Below are 18420 nucleotides of genomic sequence, written 5' to 3'. Positions count from 1 at the left end.
TTCAAATATACTTTTCAACATAACCTATTTCATTTTATAACTTATTTTATTTTTAAACCGATTCTATTTAAATTCGATCCGACTAAATTAAAAAATCACATGAGTTACCGGTAGGACTCGGGAACATTTATGGCATTTCACTTCAACTACCACACCGAAAGCCAAGTAACCGAACGTAGTTTCAAATGTTCGGAGATTACTGCTGTTGTTTCTTTCCGGGTCGGAGCTCCGACTCAGTTAACGATGTTGTAGCTGATAGAGACCCGGTTTTGTTGGTTTCGGGTCTTGCCGGGTCAATTCTCCATTCTAAGAGCAAGAAACTTGGTGGTTGGGAAACCCGAGTTTGGGTCCGATTACTTCTTGCTGAACTTGAGTTTAAAAAAAAGTTATGGTCCATTTACAATCCTAAAACAGGTAAAAATATATATATATATATCCTTTGTCCATCTAGTTTACCAAGTATACGCTGCTTATACACTTTGGCTGTATAGATAGTGTATATTATATGTATAGGTATGTATATTATATGTATATGTTGTATCATGTATGTTATATGTACGTAATATGTATATTTAGTACTACCTCTGTCTCAATTTATGTGGCACAATTTATCTTTTAATTTGTCTATGAGTAGAAATAATTTAACTTTATGAGATATTTTATTACTACGTAAATATCTAAAGCTTATTTCGGACTACAAATTTCAAAATTCTTTCTTTTTTCTTAAACTTCACGCGTAGTCAAAAGGTGCAACATAAGTTGGCACGGAGGGAGTATAAACTATACACTGTGTGCATATTTTGTAAACTAGATGGCCGAGCGGTATTTGGCTGTAAGGTTCCCTATTTTTTATGCTGAAAGTTTTATAAGGTAGAATATAGAATATGATAACAGTGTTTTGCTAATAATTTTTTAGTATTTTGGTTAAAAACAAGTGATTTTGGGTAGTGTTTGGATATCTGAAAAACAAATGATTCTGTGAATAAGTACTCCCTTAGTCTGAGAATGAGTGTTGGTTTAGTTCATTTCACTCCCATTAAGAAAAACAATAAATACAAGGTGTAGTCAACTAGGATATCCCTATTTATAGATGTTTCTTGAGAACTGAGCGCTATTAAGAAGAAATAATTCTTTAATATAAGGTTATAGTTGGAAACAATTACTATTATTTGTCTTGAGTTTCTAAAGCGACAATTATTTTGGGACAATTTTTCTTTTTTCGTTGCTAAAGCATACTTATTTTGGGATGGAGGGAGTAACGTGAGTGATTTTCCTACTTGTGATGGAAATGGATTTTACTCAATTTGTAAGTAATCAAACACTGGAAGATTTTTTAGATTATGGTTTCAAGTTTTCATTTTTTCAAGTTTTTTGGGTGAATTGTTTATGTTATTGTTGGTTTTGGTGTGGGATTTTCAGGGTATACAGAGGCATTGGATGATAGCACAGAAATAGTAGTGCCACAAGATGATTATGGACTATATGCCATTGACATTTTGGATCCTTCAGTGGTATGTTTTGCATCATCAAGTGGTCACAAATGTATATGTATGTGCTTTAGTATCACGTTTTATCAAAAATTTCTTTTTGTAGTTTAGTTAGGTACAGATTTGTATGGGGAGAATATGTAATCTTGAGAATAGTTATAGCACATATATAAATATATAGAAGCTAAATAATTACTTGAGTACACAGTAAACCTAAGTGGAAAGTAAAATTCCTTGTCTCCAAAAAAAGATTGTAATAAATGAAACTGAAATGTGACTATGGGTGTGTACGGATGAAGGAAAATGTTTGCCTGAAAAATAAGTGGTTCTCTTATGTATTTTCTTGTGTTTGGTAACTGGTAACAACAACAACGACAACCCTAGTGTAATCCCACAAGTGGGGTCTGGGGTGTGTTGAAAGGTGCTGAGGAGACAATTAATGAGGAATGCTACTTATGGAACTTGTTTTTCCTACTTCCATTAGGAAAGTCATTTTCCTCATTTTTAAGTTATTTGGTGTCCTAGAGAAAATGTTTTCCAAAAAATTTAACCAACCAAACATAGGAAAATTAAAAAATATTTTCCAAAAAATGTTTCATCCTTACCAAACACACCCTATGTGAGTAAAATGAATTTCAAGATTACCATTCTGGATCTAAGAATTTCCTTTAAAGAAGACATCACTGGATTATACATTTGATACAGGCAGTAGCAGAGCTAAAAGGGGCAAGTAGAGGCAGCAACCCCTAGTTTTACAGTTTCTGTATCAATAAAGTTCTTGAAGTTTTCAAAGGAAATAAATTGATAAATTTGTTTGGCTAATTGTAGAAATTAGTTTCTATCCTTTCCAACAAAACTCCCACTCTCTTTTGGCTCAGCTATTGGCTCAGGGCCACTGGTTTCATTTCAGAAGTTGTCTGTACCTCACATCAAGATCTTTTATGAAAGAAAATTGGTCAATTAATAGCAAACTATTTGCTGAATACATCTACCAAAAGAAATGATTGAAATAAAGGTCTAGTAAACAGGCTTCGTTTTCCAATGAGATAAGTCTGTGAAAATGAGCTTTATTTAGATTGTGATCCATTTTCAGTTACTTTTGGAAACTCTTACACTTTCAAGAACAAAATTACACTTGTGAATTCGTACTCGACACACTTGTACTAAAAAAGTAGTAATAATGGAGGTCTCAGGTTCGAAACCCCCTGCCTACAAGAGCAGGGGATTTGCTTTCTGGGTCGAGCTCGTCGCACGGGGCTTGCCTAGTGCAGGTTATCTCTTCCGTGTGGTTTGCACAGGAGCGAGACTTTCCCTGTGTGCACCCGAAAGGTAGCGGCTGCGGGTTCCCTTGTCATCAAAATAATAATAATAATAATTTAAAAAAAAAAGGGCAGCCCGGTGCAGTAACCTCCTGCTATGCGCAGGGAAGGGCTGGACCATACGGGTCTATTAAACGCAGTCTTACCCTGCGTTTTTGCAAAAGGCTATTTCCGCGGCTCGAACCTGTGACCTCATGGTCACATGGCAGCAACTTTACCAGTTACGCCAAGGCTCCCCTTCCAACAATAACAAGAATAACAACAATAATAACGAAAGGAAGAACAAAAGAAAAGAGCAAATGTTATTGCCTGGTCATCTGGTTAAGGAAGAAATGAGATTGTTAGTACTCATGCAGCTAGAACGTTAAGGTATTTGTTCTCTGTGATAAGTTTTGTTTTCATAGACACTGCTGTCAGACGAACCATTTGTTGGTTGATTAAACAAAGTTTTAACTGATTATTGTCATCAGAGCGACGATGAAATTAGCTAACTAGGCATGCAAAATGGATGATGAATACTTAGTTACCTTTATCTCAAAAAAACAAACATGGATGATGAATAGTGAGAATTACTCGCTTGCATAATTGAGGACATATTGAAGTTCTTTGAATTTTGAAATAATACTAGTTAGTATAACCTATCAAATAGATAATACTGTTAGTCTCATCTATTATACTCTATATGGCCTGCGAAAAGTAAATATATTTTCTCGATCTTTTGTGTCTTTTCCTTTTCTGGAGTACTTTTTTTTAATGAGATCATAATCTCTTCTACTGTTGTTTGATTGCCAGATGGTGAAGTGTGTACACTTGAGCGGTGTATACCATTTTCATGAAATGATTGATATGCTTGTCAAATGTGGATATAAAAAGGGAACTACGTTATTCGGTTTTGGTTACGACTTCCGCCAAAGCAATAGGTATTATTTTAACCGCTGAAATTTCCATTGCCACTATGCCATATCGCACTGTATTATAGCTTACTATTCGATAAGTTGGTTGATTGTGATGGTAGCAAATATGAGAAGTTAAGTTCTGTTTTAACTTAGTTGATTCTTTTGCTGAAACTATCATCGCACTTAAGGGACCTGGTTAGCATATGGTTGCAGGATTGACAAGGCAATGAATGACCTGAAATCAAAGCTGGCTGCAGCTTATAAAGCTTCTGGGGGAAGAAAAGTCGATATTATTTCGCACTCCATGGGTGGATTGTTAATCAAATGTTTCATTTCTCTTTATAGTGATGTAAGTGCAATATCTTTAGACTCATTCAGTTGCAAATCACCTAGAGCATTTGATCAAGTTATATTAATCAAAAGAAGATAAAGTCTGATGTGTCATAAGTGGCGTGCATAAGGGGGTCGGTTTGGCCTGTTGTTTCTGTTCGTCACTTGTGTTTCTCCAATTTAAGATAATGTCTTCCTATTTGTTGTGCTCATTTATCTTTTCTATTTTGCTTTCCCGTCTCCTTCATTCTTGCCTAGCTTCTTGATTTGGATTTGTCACTCTTCCGTGATTGGCATCGCTAAATGCAAACAATTACCTTTCAGGTATTTTCCAAGTATGTGAAAAAGTGGATTGCCATTGCCTCTCCCTTTCAAGGTAACTTTTCTTTCCTTCTCTTTACAACTTTTTGCAGACGTCTATTTTAAATTGCTAGGATACTAGCTAAGATATCCTTCTTGCCAATCTGGGGTTGCATAGATAATACAGATAGTGATATAAAATTGATTATCAAATTTTAGCACCACCTCCCCTCCAACAAAAAAAAAAAAAAAAAAAAAAGAAGAATTAGATGATCAGTGTAACTAGAGAAGGCCAGGCAACATCAGAAGCTTATCTTTTGGTGGGGAAGGCCCCAGTTCAAAAGTATAAGAAAGAACCAATAACTAACTGGTAATAATTGAAACGAATACAATCTAAATCTGTATCTTCTAGTTCTGATTCTGAATCATTGTCAAAGAAAAAATTGTATGTAAATAGTAATACTGTCACATATAATTGGAGGGTGGGGCCACAACTATGTATTGCATTGTTGTTTCAAAAAGATATGCTGCCTACATAAAACTGTAGTATGAGCAGTGAGGGAGAGGCCATGGTCCTGCCAACTTTTTTGCCCCTACCCACACTAAAAGAGAAGAGAACCTAATTGTGCTTGGGAGGGGGAGGGGCAGCTTTATGTAGAAAATGTTCCTATGAAATTGTTCTCCAAAGAGCCTTTACCTGGGCTACAATTCATACTCTTTGAGAAATGTCCCTGGAACTCGAGATTGCGAGTTACATGTGTGCAGAATGCTAATTGTTCATCTCTGGTAAACAGGTGCTCCTGGATGCATTAATGACTCTCTCTTAACTGGAGTGCAGTTCGTTGATGGATTTGAAAGCAACTTTTTCGTGTCAAGGTGGACCATGCATCAATTGGTAAGCCTCTCTTAGTCAAACTTTTGCTAGAGCCCCCATTAGTAACTTCTATAGAAAAACAAAGCTTAACTTTACTAATAGCTCCATATTTGTCATTTGGCTGGAAAACATGCCTTGATGATGACTTTAATCTACTTGCCTCCTTATTTACTGAAGATGAGACTTTTCCGTCAGGTGAAGCTAATAGATATAGATTACGCTAGATGCATGTCTAACTTCATATGCATCATCCTGTACATAGATCTACTTCGGCGTTTTTAATTATTATATTTTTTTAATCTTATCTTCAATGGCCCTATATAGTTAATAAAATATATTTGAAGAAGATTTTCGGAAACTGAATATTCAAAGTGTAGTGCTAGGCTTTGCCAAAAGTTTTTGCACCTTACTGATACATCTTTCAAATCTGGAAATGTCGTTTGATTGGGGATGACTGTTCTTTCCCCTGTTTGTTCTTGTATCTTATTTTTTGTAATACTCATGGGCACATAAAAGAATATTTTTTGGCTTTTTTTAGGATATGATTTCTGTCACTGCTGCAAATAATTGTCTGTTTGTCTATCTTTTCATCCTTAAGATGCCGACTAGAGTCATAGTTCCTTTTTTGTCTTTAGAGTTCTCCTAATATGACATTTGATTTACGCCCAAGTTTAATCTTTTGCAAGTTGGTTGAGTGCCCGTCGATCTACGAGATGTTGCCAAATCCTGACTTCAAGTGGAAAAAGCAACCTGAAATTTTAGTGTGGCGGAAGAAATCTAAGGATGGGAATACAGTGGCTGAATTAGAACGTTATGACGCTAGCACAAGTGTGACTCTCTTTAAGGAAGCGTTGAAGAGCAATGAGGTATATCTCCAAGCTATCTTTAGCCACTAGAATAATTAACTTCATATTACAGGTTTTAAGTTTCATGTTTCTACATCTCCCCAGCTCACCGATTAGCTGTTAAAATGAGAAGGCTTGATGCTTTTTGAGAAAGCATTTCGTGATCTCATGCATGTTTGAACTAGTCAAAGCCGAAGTAATGAGGCTTTAGTAAAATACGTGTAACATTTTGTCTGGAGCAGCTTCCCCAATGATGCTGAGAAGTGCCACTTGGACGAATTGTACTTTTAGGTGAATAAATATAATCCGACCAAACGCAAGTGTCTAACTGCTGTATACTCACTTCACTACTAGGTGCGATTATAACTAGCCAAAATATGCTCTGTGCTGTAATACTTCATATTGTTTGTATAACACTTTGAATACCATGAGGTTCTCCTTGCATGCCTTGTATCAAATACTCGCTAAGCTCACTTTTATGAGACAAAGGCTGGCAGGGCTTAGAGGTTAGGATTAAAGTTGACTTATCCGTTTTCTATTTGTCTTGTTAAGGGACAAGATGAAATTGTTCTACTCACTTTTCTGTAAAAAGTTGCTTTGGCACCAATTTAAAGAATGAACATGCTCTATGCATTTGAAATTTTGAAACTTGTGGGTGATATATCTGTCATCATCTTTAGAAGTGCAGCAACCATTTAAGGATGGCCAAAAATAGAACATTCGTCTCATACATAAGATAGATGGAATTTGTTATTATTACCTTTTGAGTTTGTCAGTGGTCATTATTGGTTTTGGATGATACTGTTTACAACCCGTTTCTCTTATGCATATCTATGACTAGAATGCAGTGCCATAGCAAGGGATAATTTATTTTTCCTTTTCCGCGAATTGCAGCTCAACTTAAATGGTAAAACAGTGGCTCTACCTTTCAACTTATCAATTCTTGATTGGGCAGCTAGTACTCGCAAAATTTTAAATGATGCTCAATTGCCGAAAGGAATTCCTTTCTATAGCATCTATGGGACATCCTTTGATACACCTTTTGATGTTTGGTACGTAACTGCATCTTATCGTACAATAGGACAAGGTAGTTGATAACAGGTTCGTACCTCGTCTTTAAGGTTCTGCACTATTTGATTGTATGTGTTTCTGTTGTAGTTACGGTTCAAAAGCTTCTCCAATCGAGGACCTAACGGATTGCTGCCATACAATGGTAACTAACTTCATTTCTTTTTCCTTGCGAGTAAGAGTGATATTATGACGTTCCAACTCTTCTGCATTTTTTTGGGTTTCTGTTTGCTATCAAGGGATCAACAAAACTATAATACATCTGGAATCACCTTTTTATTACACTATACATGTATGAGATAACAATACATGCATTCATAATCAAAATTTTCAATAACAAACTAACTGTATGGGTGGAAAGTTGGCAGACCCCTACCAGTTCATTAAATATAAGATAAGAGTTTCATTATGTATGGACTCTCCGTTAGAACTGACTTTGATTACATAAATTATTTCCCCTTTATAATAAGAAAGTTACTTCCTACATAAATTATGGAAAAAGGATAATGCATATTGTCAAGACTCGTAAGGCCTTTTGCTTTCTGAGGTAGATTGGTACCATTATGATAATTTTGTGGCGCATGTAATAGTTGACCCTATCTTGCAAGAGAACCTGCGAATAAAGATGTGGTGCATGTAATCATTGACCACGTTTAGCAAGCGAACCTGCAAGGACATATGCTTCCCCTAAGACAATGTTTGTATTATTTTTCCAGTTGTTTGAAAAGATTTCCTCCAAAGATGTAAGTCCACACCTTGAGGAGTATAGTACGTTTTGTTCCAGAGGCATCATCAGTGACATGCGATAATTGTTGTGGTCACTCACGAGGATTTAAACAATGACCTTTTCAATCTTATTTAGGGTGCGGTAGGGGAGTAGGTATTGACTTATGTGTGAAATGTGCATGTGGCTGAAATTTGTTCTATATTTAGAGATTACATGTCTTTATTGTTATATAATGCTTTCTGAAGCTTTTCTACTTACTATTACCTATTCCCATTTTATTCTAGCCTCAATACTCCTACGTGGATGGTGATGGAACTGTTCCAGCTGAATCAGCAATGGTATTATTCTTCACTTCTCTATTTTGTTTCTTACTCTTCTTTTAATATTATAAGATTAACGGTATCTTGGCCGGTGGGTGAAAAGTAAGTACACCGTGGAATTAGTCGAGGTGTGCGCAATTTGGCCCGGACACCACGGATATATATTTTTTTTTTTTAAAATGATATCTTGGTACCTGTAAGTAAACAGAATCTGATACTAATAAATTAAAAGAAAAAAGATCTTCGTCAAAAAAAGAAAAAAAAAAAAACTTCGTCAAAAAAAGAAAAAGAAAAATAGCAGTATTAATTTTTCTGCGGTGACATTGGAATGAAGTAAAATGACAGCTTGTATATATTATGGTTGACTTCATGACTATGAACATTGGATAGGTACTTGTGAAATTCAGTCTTATATGTAACAATTTAATATGATACAATGCTATTACCTTCATCTTCTGCTTTTGCGTCTCTGCCGAATGACTATTTGCTTGTCTCATTACCTCAAGTGGTAGATTTTACCTTCTCCAAGAATTCTAACAGATATGAACTAATACTTCACGTTATGTTGATCTTGATGTGACCTTTTTCTTTGACTAACTACTTCATTGTTTCATTCACTCTCTGTTTTACGTTTTCATTTGATGAAACCAATTAGAGGTTAGGGAAGTTGTTTACCACTGTATAACTGACTTGAACTCAAAACAGAGAGATGACTGTAAATTGTGATTGATACCAGTGAGTCGAGATGGGAGGTAGTAATATCGGATACTAAAATAGCTCTTCAAGAAATGTGGTAAAATCATTTATGTTACTTGTTTATCTTATTAAAATAAAGTGCCGATGTAAAAAATTTGGATAGCAAAATGAAGTGCCGATGTAGAAATTTTGGTTTTCCGTTGAAACTGAATCTTATTTTTGTGGAGAGCATCGGATAACTCCACTAGGCTAGAAATTTCCATGTACGGAGATCAGCGTCTATGGTGATGCTATTGACGAATACTCAATTATTGACCCTCTGCTGATAATTCTGCAGGCTGATAATTTTGAAGCAGTGGAAAGAGTAGGAGTTCAGGCTGGTCACAGGGAACTATTAAGAGATGAGACAGTTTTCGAGCTTATCAAGATGTGGCTTGGCGTATCCAATAAACAGAAGGTGCATTCCAGGACCTCTAGGGTGATGGACCTTTATTCAGGTCAAAACTTGTAAACACAATGTTTTACTCATTCTTAGAGCATGTTCCTTATTTCTTGTCTCTCATTTTTAATTAATCATAGTTAATAAGTATATACACGTACATTCTTCGAGAATGTAGAAAATAGCTTCTGCATGAATCATCGTTTATAGTGGCAATATGTATTAGGCACTCCAGAAAATTGGCAAAATCTAGCCAGACACTTGCTGTCAGAATAACGTTATTAGTGTATATTTACACAAAAATCCAGATGTTTTATCTTTCTTTTCCTTTACTTTCTTTTCTTATCAAGTATTTGTTTCATCAAAGAGGTACTTTTATCTACCTATAGTTTTGTATGGTTTGAGAATATAACCTCTTAATGAGCTTGCTTTATAGAACTCGAGGCTCTTGCTTTCTTGTTGAAGTAATGTCCAGGCTCAAATTCTTGTTAATATTTTCAATTTTCTTTTGGGTTGCTGATGGCATTTAGTTACGTTTTTCTTGCCTGCAAATTCCAATATTAATTTTGTCTATCGTTTCTTTTTTGCCTGTAATAATCTAAAGAGACAAAGAACCATTCGACACTATTAAAAAGTTTCTCGCTTGTCAATATATTTATTGTTGATTTTTTTTGACAGACTAATTCTGTAGTAATTCATAGTAATCTGATACAGGTTTATTTTGACACTCGCAAGTACATAATCTCATAAATAACGTTTGTTTACAGATTACAATCCAGGTCAATGAATATTATAACCAAAAAAAATAGGGAAAGAAAAGAAGAAAAATAAGATTTTAGAAAGTACGACTAGGAGAAAAAATAGGATGAGTTATGAAACCAACTCGAGGTCAATAAATATCATACCCGTAAAAAGGAGAGAAAATAAGATGTTAGAAAGAACGACTAGGAGAAAAAAATAGGATGAGTCCTTCCGCTCTTAATCAAAGGTTTCAAGATCAAAGGACTAAAGTTAAAAGTACTACAAGAGCCAAACTTTAGCCAAGGTTGGATGCACTAGGAAATGATCATATTTTTGTGCGGATTGCCCTTCAAAAGCACTGGTCTTTAGTTTTTGCCCTTTAAATTGGTGGTCTTTAAATTTTTCCCTTCGCTAGAAGCCTCTTGATTCCGAATTCGAACCCCTACTCAATCAAAAAAATTAAAAATCGGAAGACATAAGTTGGGATTCGCAGGCAGAGTTTTGAATGCAAACTCTACCTTCAGGCATATAAAACTCTACCTGCAGAACTCTACCTGCAGGCAGAGTAAGGTAAAGTTTGAAACTCAGCTTGTAGGTAAAGTTTTGCAACAAATTCTGACTTGCAATTTATTTTTATTTTTTTGATTGAGCCGGGATTCGAACGCCAAACATCATGGTATTAGGCGAAGGGCAAATATTAAAGACCACCAATTTAATAGGCAAAAATTAAAGACCACCCCAAAAAAAGGGCATTCCTGCGAATTGCCCGGAAATGATCACTCCTTTTTTTTTTTAAATTGTTTTTATTATATGGGGGTAGGGGAAGGGGAGGGGATTACAATGTGGGGATTCGAACCCTCACTAACAAGGTGAAAATTCATGTATTCAACCAACTGAACTACTAAGTCCCTACATGATCACTCCATTTTGTTTTGTCTCTCATTCTATTTTACTGTAGTTTTTCCCTTTTCTCTTATTTCTTTCATTTTTCACTGACATTAACTGTTTACAACAATGATCAATGGTTCACAAGATTAGGAAAAAGTGAAGAACTTATTTAACCACTACAAGAAAGTGCAGAAATGACAACAAAAAATTAAATATTTAGCAACAACGTAGTTTTCTTGTTGGCAAATAAACTTTTTTGTTGCCAAATAATTTAATTTTGTTGCCATAGTATTGATTATTGTTGCAAAAAGTATTTTTGGCGACAACAAAAAAAGTTGTTGCGCATTGTTGCAATAACAGCCGTTGGGAAAAGTCTATGCAATAATTTATTTATTTTTTATTATCAAAAGTACTTTTTGCAACAATAATTAATCTATGACAACAACAAAAAAAAATTGTTGCCAAATATATTTTTTCTTGTAGTGAACCTTAAATTGCAGTATTAGAAAAAATTGAAGAACTTACTTAGTCCTTAAATTACAGTATTAGAAAAAAGAGAAGAACTTATTTAAGCCTTAAAATTACGGCCCTAGAAATTGGAAATAAGCATGTGACTGTATACACTATGTACATAGTAAATATACTAACACAATAATTGGAAAATTCCCATTATCTGCATTGTACTATGTTAATCCAAAATTACAAAGCATTTACTTTCCGAGGATCTGTAAGAATGAAGTTCCCAAAATTATAGCCAAGGAGAGACTATTCATGAACTTCAGCCTTCAGGTCCTATTAACAAAATTAGCATTTGCATTAAAGCAACCAAAAAGAAAAAGAAAAAAAAGAACCCTCTAGTTTTCTTGAGTTGATTTTTTAGCAAAAAGAAAAAAAATTGAGAACAAAAAAGAAAGATTGGAGATTAGTTATGTATACATTCCCTTGCTAGCTAGCTAGAATTCCCCCTAGTCCATGTGGCCTTGTGATGAGAGGTCTATGTGTCATTCCACACAGTGAAAGTGGGGGCAGCACCATGGCAAACAGCCATGGTGCTATTCCTCGACGTGAGAGCCACAGGAACAGCTGTTGACATCCAATTATTGCAAGCGGGATCCTGATGATCATACAGACCAGCCTTGGCCGAGCCGTTAGATGTTGATTGTTGGGAATGATAGTAACCAAATAAGTTCTCATTACCAAGTTGTAATTGCTTCACTTCATTCTCTCCATATCCATTTGCTTGGCTTTGTTGATTGCTTTCTTGATGAGCCATAATTGAACTCAATTGTGGCAACACAAATCCACCACCACCATGACTATTACTTGCATATCCAACTCCTTGATGGTATGTAACATTATTGTGTTCCATTGAAGAAGAATTATCCAAGCCCATTAGATTGTGCAAAGCTGAACTAGGCTGCAAGAAATTGTGAGCAATATTCCCATGTTGAAATTGATGACTAAAATCTTGAAAATTTTGAGTAGTCATATTATGATCAGAAGAATCTTGTACTTCTTCCTTGCACCATAACCTTTGTTGGCTATAAGGGTAACTATGCATAGCGCTTAACGGTTGAGCTTGTTGAAGAGCGATGTTAGGCCAGCAGTGGCTCGCCCCATAGCTAACAATTGAACCATTCATGAGATGTGTACCGATATTTTCTTGGCTCGTTCTTTGATAATCCAGAGCGATTTCAGCTTGCTCAGCGTCTTTGAGACGTTTAGCTGCTCCTCCAATGGGTAACGTGCTACTCTCTAGTATGCTTTTTACGTCGTATCGGTTGATCTCAAAGTTAGTTACTGCATTGAGTCCACGGAATTTGATTGCTGCAATGTCATAAGCCTCTGCAGCTTCTTCTTGTGTGCCTAAAAGAAGGAACAAAATTAGATGGGAACAATTAGGAGCCCAAAAAATCCGACTAATTAGTAATCCGTGCAACCTGTCCAAGTTTAAAGTAGTTGGGTTACCACCAACTCGTTTACTGACTATTGGATCAAAATAGTGTAACCTGTCGGGTCTAAATGCCGTCCAAATCCAAACATACAAAATGAAGTTGGAAATTGAAAACTAAGGTAAGTTCGGTGGATGATAAGCTAATAATTTAAGAAAAGTGTATTAGCTTTTACTTTCCTAACTTGCAAAAATCAAAAAAAAAGAAAGAAAAAAAGAAAAGAAAAGAAAAGAGGGAGATATGGAGCAGGTTGGTTCATAACTCGTTATTTAACTCATATTGATCTGAACAAACTTTGAATGAGGTCATGACTGTTTATTGATTTGATCTGTTTTGACCTGCCCAAATTTGGCTCTACCGGTCCATTTAATTTGCCACCTTCTAGGAACGATCATAAAATGATTTCCAGGAAATTGGTTTAATTCAAGGGAATTAAGGGAGCACTTACTGAAAGTGCCAAGATATAGATCCTTGTTTCCAGCAACTCTTCCAATTCTTGCTTGCCATCTTCCATGCTGATGGTGCCTATTATATATCACCAAAAAATTCAAAACTAAATATGAGAGAGAGAGAGAGATTTTGACCTTGTAATTTTCACTAACAGGATATAAAATATAAAAAAGTAAATATACAATGAAGCCAAGAGGATTCAACATTACTATATACACATAAGAAATAATTGAGCTTATATGTTCGAATAAACCCCCTTCTGGTACCTTTAGCTCCGCATGTGCTTGTACTGAACTATAAGTCTTGGATAGACAATTTTTGAAAGGTAATTTCCAGATAATTTTATCTTGTGCACAAGCTCATGCCATTTGATATAAACTTTATCATAAAATAACTTTGGTTGGAGATTTTGTGCAGCAGCCAAATAATATCATGCACACAAAAATAAACAAAAAGACCAAGTTGAACTTAGTCTTATTGTTACACGATAATTTCTTCAAAACATGTTGTACATGTACACCATGGGATCTTTTTTGCCATTATCATATCATCGATCCAACTATTAATATAACCAGCAAGAAGTCTATATTCACGACTGAAAATTTGGTCTTTAAGTATGTTTTTGGTCCCTAAAGGTTACATATATATCATACCTATGGTTATACTTACCATATGGAAACGCAACTCGAGTAGAAGAAGTATTTTCTTGAATGATATTATAGACAAATAGGAGTTCGAGGAAACCACCCATCACCTCAAGTCAAATAGTTAACTTTAATTCATTTATAGTCGACATGAAATTGTATGTTACCTTGTAACACCTCGGTAAATAGATGCACCACGAGAGAAACCACTGCTCTTCCTATATTAAGGGCCAAAGAAAATATAACGTGTTAGATTCTTACATTTTCTTGAAAAGTTTTAACAATTTTTTCCTCTTAAAACAGCTTAACGTAAAACTCTAAAATGTACCTTCGTAAAGATGCAACATATTCCTGTCGAGTCATATGCTTCATCTCCTCAAGCTCTTTCTCATAATTGCTAATCTGAAAATTTTCATAAGACAAAAAAGCATAAAATTTCATGTGCGGAATTAATATTTGTTCTCCCACTAACTAGACAAATTTCCTAGGAAATCGAAATGATTGAAATTTTCCATGTACTTACTGGGAAATTCGTGGTAGTTGTCGGACCCCAGTACTTAAGTGCAGCTAAATCATAAGCACGAGCTGCTTTTTCTTCCTTATCATATCCTCCTATAAGAAATATTTAAAAGAAAAATAAATCAGCCAAGATAGAATTAAAAACCACACTACCTGAGTGCATATATTGGCAGAGACTTTAGTTTTGTATGCACTATTCGTATAAAAGAATTTTCACAATATTAGTATGTGTAAATTTATTGTAGCAGGTACCTTAACTTATTTTCTAAATTACAAAAATAACTTTTTATGGACGGTTACAAATATATAACTTTTAGGTGGCCTAACCTTATACTATAATTATTTTTTACATTGCCAGTATGTAAAAGTTAAACTTATGGACTAATTACAGTGATTTGCTGTATTATTTTAACACTTTGAAAATATTAACACGTCGAAATGTACCCCCTAGGCTTGTATCTAGGCTCACTCCCTTCTTAAACAAAGGTTTCATGTTCAAGATTCAAGAATGATATTGAATACCGACGGAAAACAAAAACAAAAACACTTTGAAATGAGTGTTATATATACATGAAGGAAATCTATAACTTACCCAAATAAACTGCGGGAAGTTAATTTGCAAGTGTTGAATCCATCAGCATTCAATAGAATGAGAGAAAAATGAAAAAGACAAATTCAAGTTAGTGATCTTGAAGCAGTAATAATCAAGTAAAATGAAAAATAACAGTAATAATTGAAATTTAAAGAAGCTAGTGGGAGACAATGAAATATACCTTGCCTTCCTTTGCGAGTTTGTCCCTCTCTCCTACAACTATTATCCCACAAATGTGCCTCATATCTCCCCGTCCACCTATGCCTACACTCAAAATAATTTATATTAGAAAGAAAAAAAAAACTTAACTCTCACTCAATGTCGACTATGTACTCACTAAATAAATCAAGAAAAAAATGTTCTTCAAATAAAATATGTTAAACAAGAAAGAGATTCTTAAAAAAAAAAAGTTCTTTAAAATAAAAGAAAAAGAGAAGCTAGAGGTAGCAATAAAGAGAAATAGAAAAAAATCATGTACTAGCAAATAGACTTGCAAAAACGAGTGAAATTTGAAGCATCAACTTTAATCTAGAAACTAATTATGATTTCTCATCTTTTATGATTTTATTAAGGGTGTTCTAGATTTAAATTATATCTATAAAAAGTAACTTTTGACTTATATGTGCAGTATTATTTTCTATATATACAGACATACAGTATAGTGTGTCTAATTTTTTGATTAAGGATATTTAACTGATAGCCTTTCAATCTATGTAGCTACGCCACTGTAAATGACCTGAAGAGAATGAAACAAATATCTATTCAAGAAAAGAAAAAAGAGAGAAAAGAAATGGAGAAAGAATGGGGAAAAGGGAAAAAAGGAGAAAAACCTTGTAACACCACGGTAGATAGAAGTTCTTTGGCCAAAAGTATCAATAGATTTCCTTGGCACTGCTTCTATTGCACCACTTATTTGTCCTTCAATAGTACTATTATTCCCATTCACAATCTCTTGTTTGTTATTTTCAGACGAACAACTATTCTCTCCACCACCGCCACCAGTACTCATAGAAAGTGACAAGGATTGTGCATTATTGCCTCCACCACCTACCATTCCCACCCCCACAACATCCCCTTCTTTCTTATCATCTTGTGATGATGGGGTGGTGGTAGTGGTGTTAGGGTTATTTCTCAACCAATTCTTGATCATTGAAAGCCCTATAATATTATTAGTGTTATTTTCACTAATATTGCTAGTGGTGCTACAATAAATACCATAGTCTCCGTTGTTGTTATTTTTATTGTTATTGCAGACTTGTTGAAGCTTTTGTTCACCAATACCAAGAAAGTTCTCTAGCTTTGGTGGCTCTTGATTATTTTCAATATGTTGACTATTGTATGAACCACCCATTAGCATAGACATCTCAGATGTGGTCTTGTAGTTAGTATCATGAGAGTTCCAATCTGCATACAAAAAATATCAGGGTTAAAAAAGAACTTAAAAAATACCATATATCCATCATTCAACAAGAAACACAAGTTATTCAACTTAAAGAGATGTTCTTGACACTTAGAGCCAATGAATCTCTGTACTTGTCATATATCTATGTCATAGAAGACAAGTAGAAACAAAAGGTATCGAGAGCTTAGTGCGCCATAGCGAAGCTTAGTGCGCCATACTGCGGTTTTTCTCTCTATTAGTCGTAACCAATAATTCCAATGGCAAAAGTGTTGATTCAAAAGCCATTTTTTGATACACACACATGATGACCATTAATATTCTTGATCTATTCTCCTCCTTTTTCTTTTGAAGAGTTAGTAGGGTTTTTAGTAGTTCATCATTGATATAGGCATCATATGAGCCAACCAACCCAAAAAAGTACAGTTAAGTCCAAGATAAGTAATATGTCATAGTGTTTTTAGTAGTTTCTCATTGATGTCGGCGTCGTATGAGTCTGACCAGCCAAAGAGGCACGGCAGGTTCAAGACTAGATCAACCGTCATAGGGTTTTTAGTAGCTTAGTTCAAGAAATGGCCCAAAAATTAAAGAAAAGGAGACAATATAATTAATAACTCACCTTGTGATTGATGATGATTTCTGTTGAAAGCTTCAAAAATACCAAAAGGGGTATCATGAGGAACAACATTAAGAGAAGGAAGTACTACTGAGGAGTCATCATGATGAGAAGTAAGATCAAAACATTCTCCAGATATTTCTTGATGTGAACTTTGTTGTGATGTGAGTACTTCCTCATGTGGTGAAAGTGAAAATCCAAGCCAGTTGTTCATTGAAGACGCCATCAAGAAAATATCTTGGCTAAAAAATAAATATTCCTATAGTTAAATATATAAGTATTGAAACACTGTGGAGTAATAATTTTTCCACTCTAAAAGTACATGCATGAAGTTCTACTAGAAATTAAAAGACTTATAGACTAAGTTCTTTGAAGAGGGGAGGAAAAAAGAAGAAGAACAGGAAGGGTCCAAAAAAATATGAAGAGGAATCATTTCTCCCAAAGCATAAGGTGAAGATTTATATGAAACTCTAACTCAAGTTTTTCACCCACCCACCCCTCTAGCTACCCCAATGTACCCCTCCCCCCACCCCCACACCGTACCCCCCCCCTCTCTCTCCATTTCTTGTTGGTCATAAATGGGGTGCCCTCTAAATGAGGGGCAGTGTTTTCTCTGATCCCAAAAACATCTATAGGTTCAAAATGAAGAGCAAATACAGGGTTGATGAGGGGTAGGATTGTAAATGAACCAAGTGTGGCTATAAGATGGATATTTCTATTTGATTCTACTAACCCTCCAAATAATATTTCTTTTGAGCTTAATTTCTGTGTATTGTGATTAATATTTTTACACTATTGGATTAAGATGATATGTGATAACATATAGAGTAACTCTTTAAAAAAAAAAAATACTGATAACATAACATCGATTATATTGTCACCATAAAAGCGTAAACAGCAAATATGTAATGAGTTCAAAACTGAATTCAATATGTTCGACACGAAATATGAATATATATACTAGACGAAGCCGTGATAAGAAGGGAAGGGGGTTCGATTGAGTCTCTTAATCCCTCAAAAAATATACTTGTGAAAATAGGGTAAAAGTAAAGTTCTATTGGTTTACATATAAGTTGATGATGAATCCCCTTGACGTGGAGTAATTCTAGTGTATGTCGTAAAGATCTAGAGGTTCAAAAATTATTTTAAGTTACAAGTTTAATTTTCAATTATGATATTTTAGTGTTTTTTAAATCAATTTTTCAGTAGCCTTCTGGGTATTTCATTATCACAAAAAACCAGTGCTTTAAATAGAGGTGGATTAAACATCCATGCCTCCAACTTCACAATTGCATAACAAAAGTACAACCTACTATAC

General features: G+C 34.8%; 2 protein-coding genes across 2 annotated transcripts; one reads left to right on the top strand and one right to left on the bottom strand.

Annotated features, from left to right (window-relative positions):
* LOC132613850 (phospholipase A(1) LCAT3) lies at window positions 1–9633 on the top strand. Its single transcript, XM_060328130.1, has 11 exons — window positions 1–414; window positions 1420–1511; window positions 3599–3726; window positions 3916–4051; window positions 4357–4408; window positions 5127–5227; window positions 5893–6072; window positions 6946–7103; window positions 7210–7264; window positions 8131–8184; window positions 9200–9633. Exons 1-11 carry the CDS (start codon window positions 186–188, stop codon window positions 9371–9373), a joined length of 1359 nt encoding a protein of 452 aa, XP_060184113.1. The 5' UTR covers window positions 1–185; the 3' UTR covers window positions 9374–9633.
* Window positions 9634–11548: 1915 nt separating this feature from the next.
* LOC132615988 (AP2-like ethylene-responsive transcription factor AIL1) lies at window positions 11549–17526 on the bottom strand. The gene is made up of 9 exons (XM_060330589.1): window positions 17106–17526; window positions 15918–16491; window positions 15269–15351; window positions 15088–15096; window positions 14500–14588; window positions 14305–14378; window positions 14144–14194; window positions 13331–13407; window positions 11549–12796 (listed from the first exon to the last, which is right to left on the bottom strand). Exons 1-9 carry the CDS (start codon window positions 17326–17328, stop codon window positions 11925–11927), a joined length of 2052 nt encoding a protein of 683 aa, XP_060186572.1. The 5' UTR covers window positions 17329–17526; the 3' UTR covers window positions 11549–11924.
* Window positions 17527–18420: the final 894 nt, after the last annotated feature.

Source organism: Lycium barbarum, chromosome 10 (genome assembly GCF_019175385.1).
Source record: "Lycium barbarum isolate Lr01 chromosome 10, ASM1917538v2, whole genome shotgun sequence".
NCBI lineage: Eukaryota > Viridiplantae > Streptophyta > Magnoliopsida > Solanales > Solanaceae > Lycium > Lycium barbarum.
Note: the sequence above shows the minus strand (reverse complement) of the source record. Positions and strands in the feature narration are given on the sequence as shown.

Excerpts from the sequence above, each read along its gene's own strand:
- LOC132613850 (XM_060328130.1), top strand. The coding sequence starts at position 186 with ATGTTCGGAGATTACTGCTGTTGTTTCTTTCCGGGTCGGAGCTCCGAC. Across the intron at positions 1,512-3,598 it reads ACATTTTGGATCCTTCAGTG|ATGGTGAAGTGTGTACACTT; the intron begins GTATGTTTTGCA and ends TTTGATTGCCAG. Across the intron at positions 7,265-8,130 it reads CGGATTGCTGCCATACAATG|CCTCAATACTCCTACGTGGA; the intron begins GTAACTAACTTC and ends ATTTTATTCTAG.
- LOC132615988 (XM_060330589.1), bottom strand. The coding sequence starts at position 17,328 with ATGGCGTCTTCAATGAACAACTGGCTTGGATTTTCACTTTCACCACAT. Across the intron at positions 15,352-15,917 it reads ATCTACCGTGGTGTTACAAG|GCATAGGTGGACGGGGAGAT; the intron begins GTTTTTCTCCTT and ends TTTTGAGTGTAG. Across the intron at positions 12,797-13,330 it reads TCTATATCTTGGCACTTTCA|GCACACAAGAAGAAGCTGCA; the intron begins GTAAGTGCTCCC and ends TCCTTCTTTTAG.